The sequence below is a fragment of the Solanum pennellii genome, chromosome 5 (genome assembly GCF_001406875.1).
Source record: "Solanum pennellii chromosome 5, SPENNV200".
NCBI lineage: Eukaryota > Viridiplantae > Streptophyta > Magnoliopsida > Solanales > Solanaceae > Solanum > Solanum pennellii.
Window position 1 is genome coordinate 2,708,613 of NC_028641.1, and position 18,180 is coordinate 2,726,792.

The 18,180-nt window shown below is 30.2% G+C and overlaps 1 protein-coding gene across 2 annotated transcripts; it reads left to right on the forward strand.

Moving 5' to 3' along the window:
* Positions 1-298: 298 nt before the first annotated feature.
* On the forward strand, positions 299-4,076 carry LOC107020449 (auxin efflux carrier component 7-like). 2 transcript variants are annotated; one of them, XM_015220816.2, is made up of 6 exons: positions 299-1,795; positions 1,937-2,246; positions 2,379-2,464; positions 2,952-3,109; positions 3,268-3,344; positions 3,443-4,076. In XM_015220816.2, exons 1-6 carry the CDS (start codon positions 532-534, stop codon positions 3,507-3,509), a joined length of 1,962 nt encoding a protein of 653 aa, XP_015076302.1. In that variant the 5' UTR covers positions 299-531; the 3' UTR covers positions 3,510-4,076. The 2 variants fall into 2 exon arrangements, with proteins under 2 accessions (XP_015076302.1, XP_015076304.1); XM_015220818.2 differs by having other exon boundaries at positions 1,952-2,246.
* The last annotated feature ends 14,104 nt before the right edge of the window (positions 4,077-18,180 follow it).

Sequence of the window (18,180 nt, forward strand, 5' to 3'; positions counted from 1 at the left end):
TGTGATTTTTTACCTTAATTAATGACACTTTTAGTAATATTATTTAAATCAAACATGCTCTTTAATTAATGATTTTTAATTTTGTATGATAATTAGACACACAAATTGAATACGAGATTTATACATCTGAGATTCAAAATATGATAAATAATATAATATTATAAATTAGCGTAAATTTAAGTAATTCAAATTTAAAATAATAAAATTTGTGAAAGTTAACTAACTTTGTATCGAAGAGGGTTTGGATGATCCTATCGGTACCCTCACTTCTCTTCCCTATATATAAATCTTCCACATTTTACACCTTTCATGTAATTTCACTCCTTTTTCTTCTTTCCTCTTCCACCAAAGAAAAGAAAAACAAAACACTTTAATTTCTCATCAGTCCTTTTTAATCTCTCTCTGCAATTTGCTGCAGAATTCTTCTGCACCAGTACTGCAGTATCAACTGCAATACACACAGTGCTGCCTGCAGTTAAATAACGGTTTTTTCTTCTTCTTCGATTTGACAAATTTTTTTTTTTTGCGAAAATGATCACTTGGCACGATCTGTATGTTGTGTTAACAGCAGTTGTTCCTCTGTATGTTGCTATGATATTAGCTTATGGTTCTGTTCGTTGGTGGAAGATCTTTTCTCCCGATCAATGTTCGGGGATCAACAGATTCGTAGCTATTTTCGCAGTTCCTTTGTTGTCTTTTCATTTCATAGCTATGAACAATCCATATGAGATGAATTTCCGTTTCATTGCGGCGGATTCACTGCAGAAAGTAATTATGCTTGTTGTACTTTCATTATGGGCTAATTTAACTAAAAATGGTAGCCTTGAATGGAGTATTACAATTTTTTCTCTTTCAACACTACCAAATACATTGGTGATGGGTATTCCTTTGTTAATTGCTATGTATGGTGAGTACTCTGGTAGTCTCATGGTACAAGTAGTGGTGTTGCAGTGCATCATTTGGTACACACTTTTGCTTTTTTTGTTCGAATATCGCGGTGCGAAAATGCTTATAATGGAGCAATTTCCAGAGACTGCTGCTTCAATTGTTTCGTTTAAAGTTGAATCTGATGTTGTATCTCTAGATGGACATGATTTTCTCGAAACAGATGCTGAAATTGGTCAAGATGGAAAACTGCATGTTACTGTGAGAAAATCAAATGCGTCCCGGAGGTCGTTTGCTATGGACCATCGGCCGTCGAATCTCACCGGAGCTGAGATTTACAGTCTCAGTTCTTCGAGAAATCCGACTCCTCGAGGGTCTAATTTTAATCATAATGATTTTTACTCAATGATGGGATTTCCCGGAGGAAGATTATCCAATTTTGGTCCTGCAGATATGTATTCTGTACAATCGTCTCGGGGTCCGACCCCGAGACCGTCTAATTTCGAAGAAAACTGTGCTCCGGGAGGTCTAGTTCAGAGTTCCCCGAGGTTCGGGTACTTTCCGGCGCAGCAGCCTGCGCCGGGATCTTATCCTGCCCCGAACCCCGAAATTGCATCCGCAGGGCCTAAAAGCACAAAACCTCAGCAGCCAAATGTACAAACGCAGAAGCAGGAAGTACAACAGCAACAGCAGCAGCACCAACAGCCAAATGCTAAAGCTAATAATCATGATGCTAAGGAACTTCACATGTTTGTATGGAGTTCGAGTAATTCTCCGGTGTCGGAGGCCGGTGGCCTCCATGTGTTCGGTGGCAATGATTTTAGTGCCAACGAACAATCGGGTCGATCCGATGGAGCTAAAGAAATTCGAATGTTGGTTTCTGATCACACTCAAAATGGAGATAGTAAAGGTACAGCTTTCTTTATTTTTTACTAATTAACTCGGAATATAAACTATTTAAATATATATTATATATTAAAAAAAGCAAATTCGCTAGACAAGGTGTCTTAATATTATTTTAATATATATTTAAATAATTTTATATTTGAAGCCATTCCGCAAACAGGGGAATTTGGTGGTGAGGATTTCACTTTTGGAGGTGCCAATGGTGGTGGAAAAGATGGCGATGAAGATAAAGGCGAAAAAGAGGGACCCACTGGACTGACTAAACTGGGGTCTAGCTCTACATCGGAGCTACACCCTAAACTCGCTGGAGGACAAGACGCTGGTATGGGAAAACAGATGCCTCCGGCTAGTGTTATGACTCGTTTGATCTTAATCATGGTTTGGCGTAAGCTTATTCGTAACCCAAACACATATTCGAGCCTCATTGGTCTGATTTGGTCTCTAATCTCATTCAGGTAAGCTAATTATGATGGATTTAAAAAACTAATTACTTTCTTAACTTTCTCATACATTTTTAGTTGATTAGTGGGGAAATTTTTAAAATTTGTCCATCAATTAATTAGTTATTTTGTTTGTTTGTTTTTTAGATGGCATGTGCATATGCCCAAAATTATAGAGAAGTCAATCTCCATTCTCTCTGATGCTGGTCTTGGAATGGCTATGTTTAGCTTGGGTAAGTAAATCGTATCGAGATTCGAACAAAATTATTCTTATCATCAATAGTTTTATTAAACTTGTAGAAAAATTATAGTTATGTGATACAAAATTTTGAAACTAGTATTATCAGACATAGCATTTATATTTTTCAAACTATTTACTGTACCTTGCTTTCTCTTTCATATGTTAAACCATTTCTAGTACGTTAAGTTTTACAATTTTGACCATCAAAATCCAATGGTAGTATTAATAGGGTAGTTATATTATCAAACTCATAGTCATCGTGGGGTCCTTACTTGACTTAATCATTGGTTTGGTTACTAGTAGTTGAAATTTAATATAAGAAGTTTCAATAGCTATCTAAATACGTCAGAGATAGATTCAGAATCTTAATTAGCTTGTTGATCGAAAAAGCACAAGAATTGAACTTATATTGTTTCATTTGTATAATTAAAAGTAACGGATTCAGTTAAACTCACGAGTCACGATGAATTTATGTGTAGGTTTGTTTATGGCTCTTCAACCAAAAATCATTGCATGTGGTAACACAGTGGCTACATTTGCAATGGCTGTAAGGTTTCTAACTGGCCCAGCAGTTATGGCTGCTGCTTCAATTGCTGTTGGGCTTCGTGGTACTCTTCTTCATGTAGCCATTGTACAGGTAAAAAAATATTATCCATATAGCCATTAATTTTTAATATATAGTTTTTGGTGGCCATGAAATGACAAATTTATTATCTATTTTATTAAATGTTGCATCAAAATTGTTGGTTCAATTTTTATTTTTTTTAAAAAATAATTTGGTATATTGAATTTTAGGCTGCATTGCCACAAGGGATTGTCCCATTTGTGTTTGCTAAGGAGTACAATGTTCATCCAGCTATTCTTAGTACTGCGTAAGTAAAATTATTTCTCGATATATTATAACAGGTTAAATTACATTACAACATATATAATCGTGCAATAATTTATAAATTTTTTCTTCGTATTTCAGGGTTATTTTCGGGATGTTGATAGCGTTGCCAATTACATTAGTGTACTACATTATTCTTGGATTATAAGAATATATGTCAAGTGAAGAAAGGAGGGAAAAAATAGTGGGAATCATTAATGGTTTAATTAATTCATGGGATGAGAATTAATTAAAATTACTCATGAAAATTCCCAGATATTTGGAGCATTAGGACAAGAAATTTGACTTAAATTAGTTTTTGAAGCCTCCATTTGAAGAAAAAAAAATATCAAAAATGTTGCAAAATTTAGAAAAAGAGGAGACAAGAAGGAGCAAAACATGGAAGCAAAAGGGAAGATTAATTATAATCTATAGTCTATATTTTCTTTCCCATAATCATTACGCGTGTGAATTATCAATTTGAAAAAAAAATTGTCAATTAGTAGAAATTCAAATTGATTTTGACTTTTTAATGTTAGGTTTTTAGTACCTTTTTTTTGTTTAATTAACCAATCGTACCGTGTGTATTTATTTATTTACTCAGGTAATTATTGTAATAGTTTGGTTTGCTAGTTGTTTACTTCCATTGTAAATTACTTTAGATTCTTAAAGACTATCCAAAAAGATCTCATGTTACACGTTCTAGTCGTGAAATCAATAGACCAGTTTATATTTATTTTAACTCAGTAAGAATATCTGATTATTTTTTGTCGTGTTATATTAAAAAAAAAAGATTTCATGTTTCTTGCCATTGGAATATGAAAATGATGTATTCATAAAAAAGAGAGACATTTCACATTCAAAGTTAAGAATTTTCACCTCAAAAGAAAAAAGTAGCATTAGATGCTAAAAGAGTTGTTCTTTATAAAAAAGGGAAAAAAAAGGAAGAGGAAACATTGGGTGGATCTTTGAAATTAAATTTTATTTTATTTTCCCTATTAAGGCTACAATGGATCTTTGCAATTAACAACTTTTTATTTATTTATTTAATTTGGCAACAAAGCACTTTAGGTGTGGGGGCTTTAATTGAGAGCAACGTGAGATAACTCATATACAAAGAGAAAAAGAAAAGAGAGCACAAAGCTGCATGAGTCAAAAGTGCTTTTGATCTCTATATTGTCGAAATAATGATTGTGAACACGAAGATTATGATGAGATGAATATGATATTTTTATATGTTATCAAATATATGTGCGTAAGGAGAAGCTTAGATTCCGGCTTGCTCAACAAACAAACAATAACATATATGAAATTTCACAAGTGAGGTCTAAGAAGGATATAGTGTACATATCTTCTTACACCGTAAAGGTAAAAAGTCTCGAAAAACCTTGATGATTCAATTACAACATATCAAAATAACTAAATAAGTATGAAAAGGGAAAATGACATTGGAGAAACGAAACTAAAATGGATACATGCTTGCTCGAACTTAGTTATTAACACTTAAAAACGTATTTCTTCGTTAAAATTTTGACTCCATCTTGATACTGAAATCTTAAGTTAAAATCCTGAAAATGAAAGAACCTTCACTGCCCCGTTCTGTAACTTCCCTTCTATCGTCCGTCCACGAGGCTGTAAAAAGAGAGAAAGGGGCGGCTATCTAGAAATAAAATCACAGAATAAATATTGAACATCGAATGAGAAACTAAAAAGAAAAATGATACGCAATGAACATGATGATGATATTGATCGATGTGCCCATAATCCTACCCTACTCCTAACCCAAGCATGGGTTGTAATACAATGAACATATCACCTCAAAAGCTGTCTTACTTTTTTCATTTTCATAATGTTGAAATGTTGAAAAAGTCATATTCAACTAAAAATAGTTCATGAGCTCTTAAGCTATGGTGTCTTTAATTATGTCATTAGCTAGCTAGGTGTAAATTAACTAGCATGCTAATTAATTACATTGTGATACTCTCTATCTTTACACAAAGTTGATAGAGAAAGAAAGAAATAAAGATAGGCTGCTTAAGGCATAACACTATCATCATCCAACTTACTCACATCTTACTATTTCTCTTAAACACTTTTTTATCTGATTAACTAAATTTAAATATATTATAATCTGTCACATGGCATAATAAGTGGTCTCAAACTCTTATAAGAGCATGATGCTTTTAAATAAAAAATCGAGAGAATTATTGTAAACATCTTTAAGTTTAGCGAGAATTTAAAAATGTATTTCACTCACATGGTAAGATCGCGATGTATTAAAGTTCAGTAAATCAACTAGAGGGATATTTTAAGGTCATTAATAGTTCGATGACGAAACTAATAACTATAGTCAAATTTAAAGGTGCTTTTAATACTTTTATCTTATTTTTTAAAATCCACAACCGTAATTCCTCAATGTGTACTGGATAAATTCATTCTTATGCAATAACTCGCATACCGTATAAGTGATGGTAATAATCTAATGTCAATGAATATGACTAGAAGACATTAGCAAAGAAAATTATTTTTCAACCTTTTTTTTACGAAATATCACATGTTACACCAATTTCGTCATGCCAGCGGGATAATGTTATCCCTCATGAAAGTTGTGAATAGTAGTAGATTGAGATTGTTTAAATTTCAAGATAGAAATGTCACGTAGCACAACATTCTTCTCAATCTAAAAGACGTTGATATTACGTTGTCCTATTATTAGGGGGCACATGCACTACTTTTTTTGCATTTTTTTTCCTCCCAAACACTTCGATTTACTCTACAATTTTTTTTATTTTATTTACCACAACCCTATGAGATTATGAAATTAATCTTTTACCATAAATTACGACGGTAAATAAAAAAAAAATTAGTGACGTGGCTTGAAAAGGATAGAGAACGTGGGTTGTAGTCTCTTCCTCCTATGAATCGATCTCGATAAAATTCTGTCATCCTTAATCAAATAATATGGTACATATCATGAGATGAATATAGTGTTTAATTTAGTGATATTGTAAATTGTATATTATCCTTTCAAGTGTTGTTACAAGCACACAATTAACTTAGATTAATGTGAGTGAACTATTATATACATCGTAAAATATAGTGATTGAAATTTAATTCTGATGATATCGTATTTTTATCTGTCTACTTTAGGAAATACTCTTATTTTATTAAAATTCTTTCTCCTTTAAATAAATTTAAAATGTCGAAAACCTCAATTAATCTATTTATAAAAATTTGATATCGAAAATTTCAATTAGTCTTTTATATTTAAAAAATTCACTTTTTACTTTGTTGATGTTATCAAGATTAGATCAAAACAGGATTTTCTTTGACATAAAAAATAAAGATATTGTGGTCTCGATAAGTGATACCCCAATTTATTTATTTTTACTTAATACTAAGCTCTTATATTTTTTTCTCCTAGTTAATAGTAATATTTTGGTGAAACCAAAAGCTCTTTCCCCAAATGGAGAAGCACTGTCTTCAATTTTCTAAATATTGAACTTTTGTCCTTTTTCTCTATAACTTTTTTTTTTTTTAAAAAAGAAACTATTTAAAAATTAGCCACCAAAATGACTTTTTTAATTATTTCTTTTTACCAAAAGACAATTAAAAAAAGATAAGAGACATACCATTCAATCTAACTTCAACAAGTGGAAAGGGAACATTCATACCTTCAAAATTTTAGTGTAAAAAATAAAACGCTTTCTAATAAAAATATTATTCATATTAAGGACTTAATCAGAAGGTTTATATAAAGAGTAAAAAAATATTTATAATTTACTGTTAGTGTTGTTTGTTAGTTTCAATGGACAATTTATATTTAATTATATAAATTCTTTTTTACAAAAAAATAAAAAATCTAGAAATTAATATCTTAATTTTTTCTTTCTTGATGTGTTTTTCTTCGTACTTACGTCTTGAAAGATAAAGAACGATACAGAGTATCTAAGATTATTTGATCAAGGTGTCGAAATGAAAATGCTTGCGTATAAGAATATTTTCTCTGATCATAAAATGAGAACATATTATTCAAAGAAGCAAAAAAAAAAAACAAAGTTAATGTAATCATTTTTTTTTGTTACTATCAATCTTAATTCATATTTCTAAATCTAGAAGTGTTTAATCACACATCATTTGATCAATTTTAGAAATGGGACCCTATTATCACTAAAAAATTTCAAAAGCTCGTCAAAATTATTAAAATCTAAGAATTTAGGCACCTTAGTTTGTCTTTATATCTAATTTTCTAGTCAAAATCAATTTCAAAGATTTTTTTAACAGTAAATAGTAATAAAACATTCTAATGACATATTTTATTCTAGCAATTAATTAATTTGAGTCAATATTATTACACCTAGAGAGTTGCTTTGAAAATGAAAGAAAAGTTTGAAAATACAAGATTTTGTCATCATCGTTGACCAAAATAGTTTCAATGAAATTGACATTAATTACTGTATATAATTTGTTAGGCTTTCTTTTTCCTTGCCCAAGACTTAAAAACAATTTGAAGATATTATACCATGTGTTTTAAGCTTATCATGTGTTAACCAAAAAAAAAAAAAAAGAATCTATGACATTCTAACAATTTTAAATTATTTTCATGTGGTCAAACTATATATTATACCATCCATATTCGATGTGCAATATTTTGCAAAGAAATAGACGTTATTAACTTATATTATAAAGTATAATAGAATTCATAAGTTTTGAATAGCCCTAACAATTATATGTATCAAATCTATCTTTTCTATTCACTAGGAAAGGTATTTTATGTTAGAGGGGATCTCTACCCAGACAATCCTCCTCTTAACTTTTAGGGTTAAGTTAGATCGAGGTGCTATATTTTTATAAGATATCAGAGTCATGTTCAATTCTATTTCGGCTCCTGATCCACGCTCCAGTTGGGCCTGGGCGTGAAGGGAAAGTGGTGTTAGAGTAACTAGAAGTCTCACAGTGGTTGAGGAATGGATTGGTGGTCTCCTTATATGGAGTTGGGCAATCCTCCGGCCAACTAGCTTTTGGGGTTTACTAAGGGCAGGTGTCATATCTTTACATGGTATCATCGATTCAATCATTTGATTAGTCGACTTGAACCATCCATCAATTTATTTTGATATAAGTATTGAAAACACCTCTGAACTTGCGTAAATTGTTAAGTTTGTCCTTGAACTATTGACGTCGCACTTATTCACTTGACTAACTAAACTAATTAAATACACCCCTGATCTGCCACATGACATAACAAGTGGTCCCAAGCTCTCGTAGATGAGGGGTGTTGAAAACCCCCCTAAACTTAACAAGAATTTCAAGGTATATTTCACCTATATGGCAAGATCAGGGGTGCATTAAAGTTTGATTAGTCAAGTAGATTAAGGGCGTGTGTTTTAAGGATGTCAATAATTTAGAGATGAAACTAATAATTCACGTCATACATGTTTAGGATCATTTCCAATACTTCTCTTAAATAATTTTTATAAAACAAAAATTGGGGGCAAGGAGGCGGATTACAAGGTGTGGGAATCGAACAATCACAGTGAAATAAGCTCGAGCAACAAACCAACTAATCAACTATTAAGATTCTAACCATTTCTCAATCATATTGAGCTCGACGATAAATATATATATTTGATTGATCAGAACATGTCACAGTTATAATACTCATCAATTGCAAAAGCAAACATACATGTGTGTTTCTATCACGTCGTACCTTATACTATATGCATGAAAAAACCAAACATAATGTTAGTTGATTTGCTTGTCAATATTGAGGGAACTAATCAATCTAAGTTTACAAGACATGATAGCCAGCAAGAAAGCTAGAAAATTCGAACACCTCCATTTGTTGTATCCCTTTATTCCACTATTGTTTGTCTCAAACTTTGATTTTTTTTTCCCTTTAGAAATAATATAATTAACTATTTGATGATTAAGGAAATTGTTATTTGTAGTGTTTTTTTTAGAGTTGGAGACATTTGTGGCCCTCTCACCATAATACTTTGTTTTGGACAAAATTATTATGTTCTTAGCCAGCTACTATATCATGTTCTTCTGCCCTTTTTGTTGTCTCGTTTTTGTTCGTTTAATATATGAATCAATTTGATGTAATCGATCGTACATATTTTATTTTATTAAACGCGATATAGAAAAGATTAGCATGAAGACATGTGTAAGTCGGAGCAAACTTAATTCTACCTATAAAATAGTGTTATAACTTTGAATTTGAACATGTTAAAATGGATGATAATTAATCCGCACAAATTTAAATGAGTCTAACGAGTCATATTTTCGTAGTCTAAATTAGAGTTGCCTATCAGTCGGTTCGGTTTTAAAGTTTATCGATTTGGCTTATTTGTTATCGATTGTAGAGATGCTAAACCGTTATAGAACCATTAAGATATTGACTAATCGGTTATTGGTTTATCGATTTTTGATCGTTATCGGTTGGATTATCTATTTAACCATTAAGATTTGACACAAAAAATATATATTGAAAATCACTTAGAAATAAGGTGACAAACCAAATAAACCATCACATGAGTTCACAAGTTACATCTTCCTCAAAATCAAACACTTTTACATTGTAGAATAATCAATTGTTCAAGACAACTAAAAATAAAAGTAGGAAACCAAATTCTAAGTTAAGGATTTTATATAACAAATTGTATTAAATATAAATATTTAATTTACTATCAGGTTATCGGTTAACCAGTTAAGAAAAAACCTTAAATAAGAACTGATAACCCGATAATAAAAGAAATCAAAATCATTATCAAAATCGCTAAAACTAATAACTCAATCCTGATAAATCAGTATATTTTTCGATTCAAATTATTGATTTCGATTTAATTTTGAACCGCCCTAGTCTAAATGAAGAAAATGTTAACGTCTTCATTTTAATGTTATAATAATTAATAATGACTTGTTACTATTGGTGGGGGAGGGTGGAAGGGAATAATTTCCAAAAACATAACATCTTAAATGGGTACACTACTCATATATATTTAGCCACTTTAGGTGATAATAAATATATGGAAAGTTACCTAGGTACATAACTTACTTTACCATATTTTTAAAAAAAATTGTTCCATTTGAAAAATTATAAAACTCTTTATATTCTCTTATTTTCGGAGATATCACTTTACGCGATATATCAGGACCTAAAATAATATATGTGAAATTAAAAAGCGATATATCAAGACGTTGAGCGATATATCCAAAATCTAAACGCGATGTATCAAAATTTTCTCATAGAAAAATGCTCAACATGTCCAACTAATTGATATAGTAGTAAGTCATTGCAATTTACAAATACATATATACGACATCAAATGTAACAATTACATAATCTTATATAAACAATTTTGACATTATATTGAAGTCACTTACCATGCATATTATATACACTATATATACGTTGATATCTATACACACACAATCATTTATCATGGTATACATTATTATACAATGTGTAGATACAAATTAATCTCACACTCACACGTGAGCAAAGACAAGAATGGGTCCATTTTCATGTGTCTGCCCATGCTGTAGACATGTGCATGAGATATATTAGGGTTTTGGGAGAGAAAAAGTGATGCATATATTGACATGTATGGTATTATTCCAATTTGTGGGGTGGAGTAGAATGTATAAAAGTCAGATTCAGAATTTAGACTTGACGGATTCAATCTTTTAATACTAATAAAGAGATACTAAATAATATTTTATAAGTTATGCATTCGAAATATTTGTTGGAATATATTGAAAATCAGTTAAATTTTTATAAACGTTTTTCAATTAAAAATTCTTTGTAAACACCTTTAACGAGCGAATTTATGACAAAACTTCTATCGAAATTTTAATCGAGTTTTAATATAACATATGTTAAAGTATGTAAAAGTGTGTGATCGCCTCATATGAATATATGATGGCAAAATTCGGTCTGAAAATATTTATCTGCTCTGATATCATGTTAAATTGGAGCGGAGAAGATAATTAAAGGCCCAACTAAGGGTAGGGAGGGACCTATATTTATTAAACATATATATGGGGTGAGAATGAAGTTTGGCAGAGACTTTTGTGGACTTTTGTGGTTACTCATTTTATGGCTTTTTCCTTGTTTTTATGTGAAATGGAGGATGGAATAATACACCCTTTGATTAATTGCTTCTCTTTTCATTTTCCTCTTTTTTTATGTCCCACTTTTTTTTTTTTTTTTTGGCAGAGCTAATTAATTTTCCTACCTAGCAAAGAATATGTGTGGTGGAGATTTTGATACATACCAAACATGTCCCTACCCTCTTTTTAGAATTACATGAAAGATGTTTATATTTAATTTTTGGCCAAAGTCATATGCGGCTACTTAAACTTGTCCCGATTATTCATTTAGACACCTCAACTAGACGTACTACCTATTGAACACTTTAACCATTCTGAATTTGAACCATTTGAACATTTCGAGAATAAACAAAAAATAGAGGATGTGTGAAATACAATCGCGCTGACATGTCAATTTGACCAATCAAATAATGACATGTGTTATTTTTTAATCCAAAAAATTATTTAAACATTATATTATAAAGAAAAAAAAATAAAAATTATTTTAAAGTAAAAAAAAAGAGTAAAACCTAAACTTCCCTGCCTTCAACGGGAACAAAACATACATTTCCTCTAACTCCATTAATGGCTACCCTCCCCTCCCTGTACAGTTCCATTTTTATCCCGACAATTTTTTTTTCATCAGCTTTCTTTTTAATTATAATTTTTTACTTCATCTCGTTTTTTAGGTAGAGAAAGATGGGGAAAAGAATCTCTTCGAAAAATTTATAAATGAAACAAAATGCTAAGAATTTTGAAACCATTAGAATGGTGAGGGAAGAAGATAACCACTGATACTAATAATTTTGAAATCATTAGAATGATGGGGGAAGAAAATAACCACTGGTGTATGGGTATGGGGGTTGGGGTGGGGTGGGGTGGGATTGATAGAAATAGGGAAGAAGAAGAAGACAAAAATAGGGAAGAAGAAGAAGACAACTGTTCTTCTTCTTTTTTTGTTAATTTTCTTAAAAAAAATTAACTTAGGGGTATAAATTAAGAGAAAAAAAAGAAAAATATTATTTTTAATAAATTAACGCGCTCAAGGAAAGTGAATTACACGTTTTTTGCCATGTCAGCATTTTGTGTCTAATAGGAATAACTTTTGAACAAATAAAGTGTTCAATTGACACAAGAATTAGTTGAGGTGTCTAAATGAATTATGCGGACAACTTTGAGTGGCTGGAGATGACTTAGTCCTTAATTTTTTCTTGCTCGGTCTGTATGGTATTTATATTAAAGTCTGATTAAATTTGAAAGCCTCACATTAAGAGTAAAGCACTCTCTAACAAAGGTGAAACACGAACTCGAGACTGCCGATTAAGGATGATAGAATATTTTATATTCATTTCTATGTATCTTCCAACATATATTAAGTAAATACAATTATATTTTCCTTATTCTCAAATATTCTACCTTAAAAAAGAAAGAAAAAAGTTCTTTCAAATTCTTGATTCTTTAATTTGGGGAGAATGTTTATGCTTTTAGGTACAAGCTAACTCTTCTTTTTCTTTAATCAAGCAAAAATAGCCATAGCCTCCACTTTTTATTTTAACTTACAACTTTAAACATGTGATATATGTTGATATCGAAGTGTTTATTTATAAATCTTGATCAATCATAATCCTAGCCTATTAAAAAAAGCTTCCATGTTGTTTCTTTGGTGTCTCTAAATTAACTAATACATTTTTTACTCGTGCAATTTATCCATATTGTTCAATTTTAGGACGAGTCAGATCAGAAGGATCAAAGTTAATCTTTAAAACTAAAAAAAATAATAGGAAAAAGGCTTAAATATGCCATTGAACTTTCAGAAAAGGCTCATTTATGTCATCAGTTAAAAGTTTGGCTTATTTATGTCATTACCGTTAAAGAAAAGACTCATTCATGCCATTATTTTTTAACAATGATTTTGCAAAATCATTTTCGACACGTGGCCAATTATACTTCGGCCACGTCATCAATTTTTTAAAATAAAAATCATAATTCTGAAAAGAAATTGAATTAGTTTTTTTTATTATTTATTTTTAAAAATTGATGACGTGGTCAATTATCACTCAGTCACGTCATCAATCTTTTTAATAAAAAATTTCAAAATTCTGAATAAAAATTGATTTTTTTTATTTCTATTAAAAACTTGATGACATAGCCGAATCATAATTGACCACGTGTCAAAAATGGTTATACAAAACCACCGTTAAAAAATAATGACATGAATGAACCTTTTCCTTAACGGTAATGACATAAATGAGCCAAACTTTTAACTGATGCCATAAATGAGCCTTTTCTAAAAATTCAACGGCATATTTGAGCCTTTTCAATCTAACTTCGTACTTTCGACGCGACTTTTTTTTTAATAACAAAACTTGTATAATTGACTTATGTAACTTATATATGTAGTTATTTATGATAAGGAATCACATCATGTGAAAGAGGTAGGAAGAAAATGGACAATGTTAATTAATTTCGATACTATTATTAAAGAAAAAACAATGGCTAAAAATATTGGAAGTTAATGAATGGTTAATGTTATTCCAAAGAGAAAACAAACATATGATTGTGTCCTCGTGTGCATGGATTTATTCTCATTAAGGAGCCCATCTTTCTAATTGTAACGATTTGACATAACTAAATATATATCTTATATAGTTAAAAAAAAAATTAGATTCTATACGCAGTAAAGATAAATCTAAAATTGAAATTTAGTAGGCATTAAGTATACTATTCGTTAAAATTATAGATTCAGATCTTATATTAAATGTAGAGCATTTGTGTGAAGCATTATGGATTCTCTTCGTAAGTTTTTTGATACGTGTCAAAAGTAATTTTTTTTATATTCACAAATGTTTTAGAAGTCATGATTTATGATCTGTTGATTTAGTATAGCTTTACATTTAATAATGTATTTTAGATTCATACTTCATTTGCAATTAAATCTTTGTTCTTTATTCTTAAATATGAGTGCTAATATATTCCAAATTCTCCATATTATATGTGAGATGAATAAAATTCTCTAAGAGAGTGAATTTATGATGAACCAATGACTAATAGGCTACGTTCACCTCTGCTAAAAAGAATTTCTTCAAATTATTCTAATAATATATTATTTATTTATTTTTTAAAAAAAGCTTAAGAAATTCACCACTCTTTTACATATATTCCATTTTTAACTATGTCAACTAATTTTATCCAATTCACTTTTAACCCATACATAGAAAAATGTTTGATAATTTTTCAAAAAATTCATGAGTTAACACATATTAAAAGCTCTAATAATCATGATTCTTCCTATCACAAACTTGATATATAAGATAAAACTATTCACGTTTCAGGACTTAACACAAATAAAAACAAAAATTATATCAGTCATGACGGATAAGCCCAAGCCATTTTGGATGGACATACGAAACTTCAAGATAAATGAAGCTCGACAATAATTTTTTGAATAACTCATATATTAATAAACATAGAAGTTTTTGATAATCATAATTTTATATTTCAAGACTCAAAACTCAAAGTTAAAACAACGTCAGTTATAACAAAGTCTATCCCTTCATGTATATGCTTATCTTTTAGTATGACTTTTATGTGGACTTGTCACTATAAAATACATTTTAATTAAAAAAAAACAAACTAGTTCAAGGTATTTTATAATTAAATATAAGATTAAAAATGGGAACAACAATGATGATAGATACAAGTTGAAGTTGGACATATATATAGAAAAATCTAAGGTATAGTTTAAATAAGAATAAATGTAAGCAAACAAATAAGTAATAAAATAAATGATTTGATATAGAGATATATAGTGATGGAGTAAGTAATTTTTTGTGAGAAAGAGATAGGAAACAAGTGTCACAATCTATGTAGCTTAAACTACAGACATGGGTTGATTTTTAGGACCATTTTTGAGAATTTGAGAGAGACATCAATTGGCTAGACTTTAAATTATTTGAGTGTTGGTTTGACAACACATCCTAAACCTTTTGTTGAAGGTTTGGATGTGAATTTTTTTTTATAATTGTGATGTTCGAATCAATTTCTGGTGTATTGTTGTCAATCTCTTGCGTATTGACATAAATATTGAGTAACTGTATCATCAAAGCTTTAATAGTAGGAAGAAATTGTCAGTTTGTGTTTGGTGAAATTGAAACACCGATTTTTCACAATTCATATACTTAGTTTATTGACTATTAGATCATATCCTTAAATGTTGAAATATCGACTCTTGATGCACCTCGTACCAGTGGCGGAGCCAGAGAGATGTCGATCGACATTCCTTTGTTGGAAAATCATGTTGTGCGTACTAGGTAAAAATATGCCTTCTTTTGACTTCTACACGATTGTATTTATTTATACTTCGACACCCCTTAATTGAAATTCTTACTCCGTCCCTGCATTGTGCAAGCTACATGTTATTCCCTTGTGGGCGTTTGGTTATAGGAATTAGGAGGTTATCGAGTATAAATTGTGGGTATTAGTTAAAACTAGGTCAAAATTATAAGATCATGAGATTATCTATCGCGATTATAATCTCAAGACTAATATAATACTTAATTAACTTTGTTTGTAAACCAAACAATTTCTTAATTGATAACACCTTCTCTTATTTGCTCATTTTTATAAAAGTAATTATAATTTCACAAATGATGTAAAAAAAAAATGTGTTAAAGTATTCACTATCACTGGTTGGTCTATTTTGGTCCCAAAAAATAGTTGGCACTGCATGCACATGATGTAACAATAACAATCTTTATGTGATGAACTTTTTTGGCTATAGTATCATATTATATATGTAGAAAATTGACTACATTTACAATCTTTCATTTTCTGTTTTGGGGTATTTTGTTAGTACACTTAAAAGAGTTGGACCAAAAGCAAAAATGAATATCTGGCAATTTATGTGTAGCCATGTGGGACTGTTTTTTGTAAGATTGTATTTATTTGCAGGACCAAGAATGGTATGATAGGTCCTAGTGTATATCTATATGTATATAGTCATTTATTCATTGTTACTTTTTTTAAAAAAAAAAATAAAAAAATCTGACCAATTTGAGTTTGGTTCATAACTTTTGTCACGAGTACAAGAAAGTTCCAAATCTTGTGAGGTATAACGGTTAGGGTATTAAGCGAATAAAGTTTGATATTAATAGTTGAAAAGATTGAAAGTTATATTTATAGTATAAGATTGTTTAAAATGAAAAATGACTTGTGACTCGATTGGGCCTTAGTTTGAAGGAGATTATATTATTGAATGTATGAACAATATCTCAAGTCGAACTATACTGTATAGGTGAGGATTCAATTATTTACATGTTGATCGTCTTATCTTATAGGTGTTCTAAGTGAATGATATGTGAGTTCTAAACTATAAAGCTAGAGCGAAAGAATTATTTTACTCGATTTTTATGTTGAGGTTCGATTAATTTTATTATTGTGTATCATAAATCTCTATAGCATAATATTAATTATTATCAATACCAAAGAAAATATGCATACTTTAAGACAAAAGAAAAGACATTTTTTACTTTGCATTTATGGCAAACTTGGTGTATGTGATAAAACTGAATGTGAAATTGATGTGGTTTGTGGTCCAATTTTGATTTGTGGCCACAAATAAATACATGATATATATAATATATACAGTAATAATTGAATTGGTCATTTGGCTCTTATCCACAAGTCTTGGATGATAATTTTGCTATAAAATAAATGTATATACCTGGACCTGTTCATGTGCTTTCCCTTCATTATTCATTCTGTGATACATATATTTAAATACAATAATACACCTAAAAGTGGTCACAGAAAAGGAATGAAATTAAACATAAGAGTTCTATTTTGGTCCCCCTATTACTGACTACAATGACTGTGCAATAGTTAATGCTTCATGACTTATTGGCTAAAAAAATTAACATTTATTATGTATATAATACAAAAAAATACAACCCATAGTTTATTTTGTATGTAGTTGTTGTTAAATATAATTAAGAAAAAATATATTATTATGGGGAATCGTGATAGGTTTACGTTTCCGCGTGATTTTTTTTTTAATAAAGAGAACTTACGAAACAACATCAACAACATATCCAGTGTAGTCTTAGAAGAACTTATGAGATACACGTTGAGAGATGTTTTAACGTTTATAATAGAAATAAAAAGAATCTCAAATCGAGGGGGTTTTGGGTCCAAATACTTGGGGTAAAATTTTGTGAAAATGAATGAGATTTAGGTTGGCCCAAATTTATTTGGTAGGCCCATACAAACATGACGAGAGTATTATAACAAATGTAAGCCCAGGCCCATATAAAATTAAAGGCTTCCCTCTTCTATTAATGGGCCTCAAGACTTGGATTGGTTGTAGGACTCAAATTTCATGTTTCAAAATAGAGTAGCTAAGGACCTTCAACATATTGGGAAGCTTTGATTAATGATCTTTGGGAGAAGCAAATAGAGTACAAATGTATTCAAGTATGAGGGCCAAAGAGGCCCAATTACAAGTGAAGAGCCCAAACACATATATGCTATTCCTTTTAAGGAAATTTACCGAAATTTCACTAGTTTAGAAGTTGATAACATAGATACACTTTAGTTGCAATATTACGAATCTTACCAGATTTTCGTACATCCAAATACATGTATCTAGAGATACATGGGTTCAAAATTGGGTGTGATTTGTTCTACATACATTGTATCAAAGTGGATTCGTATGTAATGTGATACATGACCATCTCCCCCCCCCC

What these genes read in the sequence shown, in the direction of transcription:
- LOC107020449 (XM_015220816.2), top strand. Translation starts at nt 532, where the DNA reads ATGATCACTTGGCACGATCTGTATGTTGTGTTAACAGCAGTTGTTCCT. An exon ending in TGGTCTCTAATCTCATTCAG is followed by an intron (nt 2,247 to 2,378) that starts GTAAGCTAATTA and finishes TTTGTTTTTTAG; the next exon opens with ATGGCATGTGCATATGCCCA. An exon ending in AATGGCTATGTTTAGCTTGG is followed by an intron (nt 2,465 to 2,951) that starts GTAAGTAAATCG and finishes ATTTATGTGTAG; the next exon opens with GTTTGTTTATGGCTCTTCAA.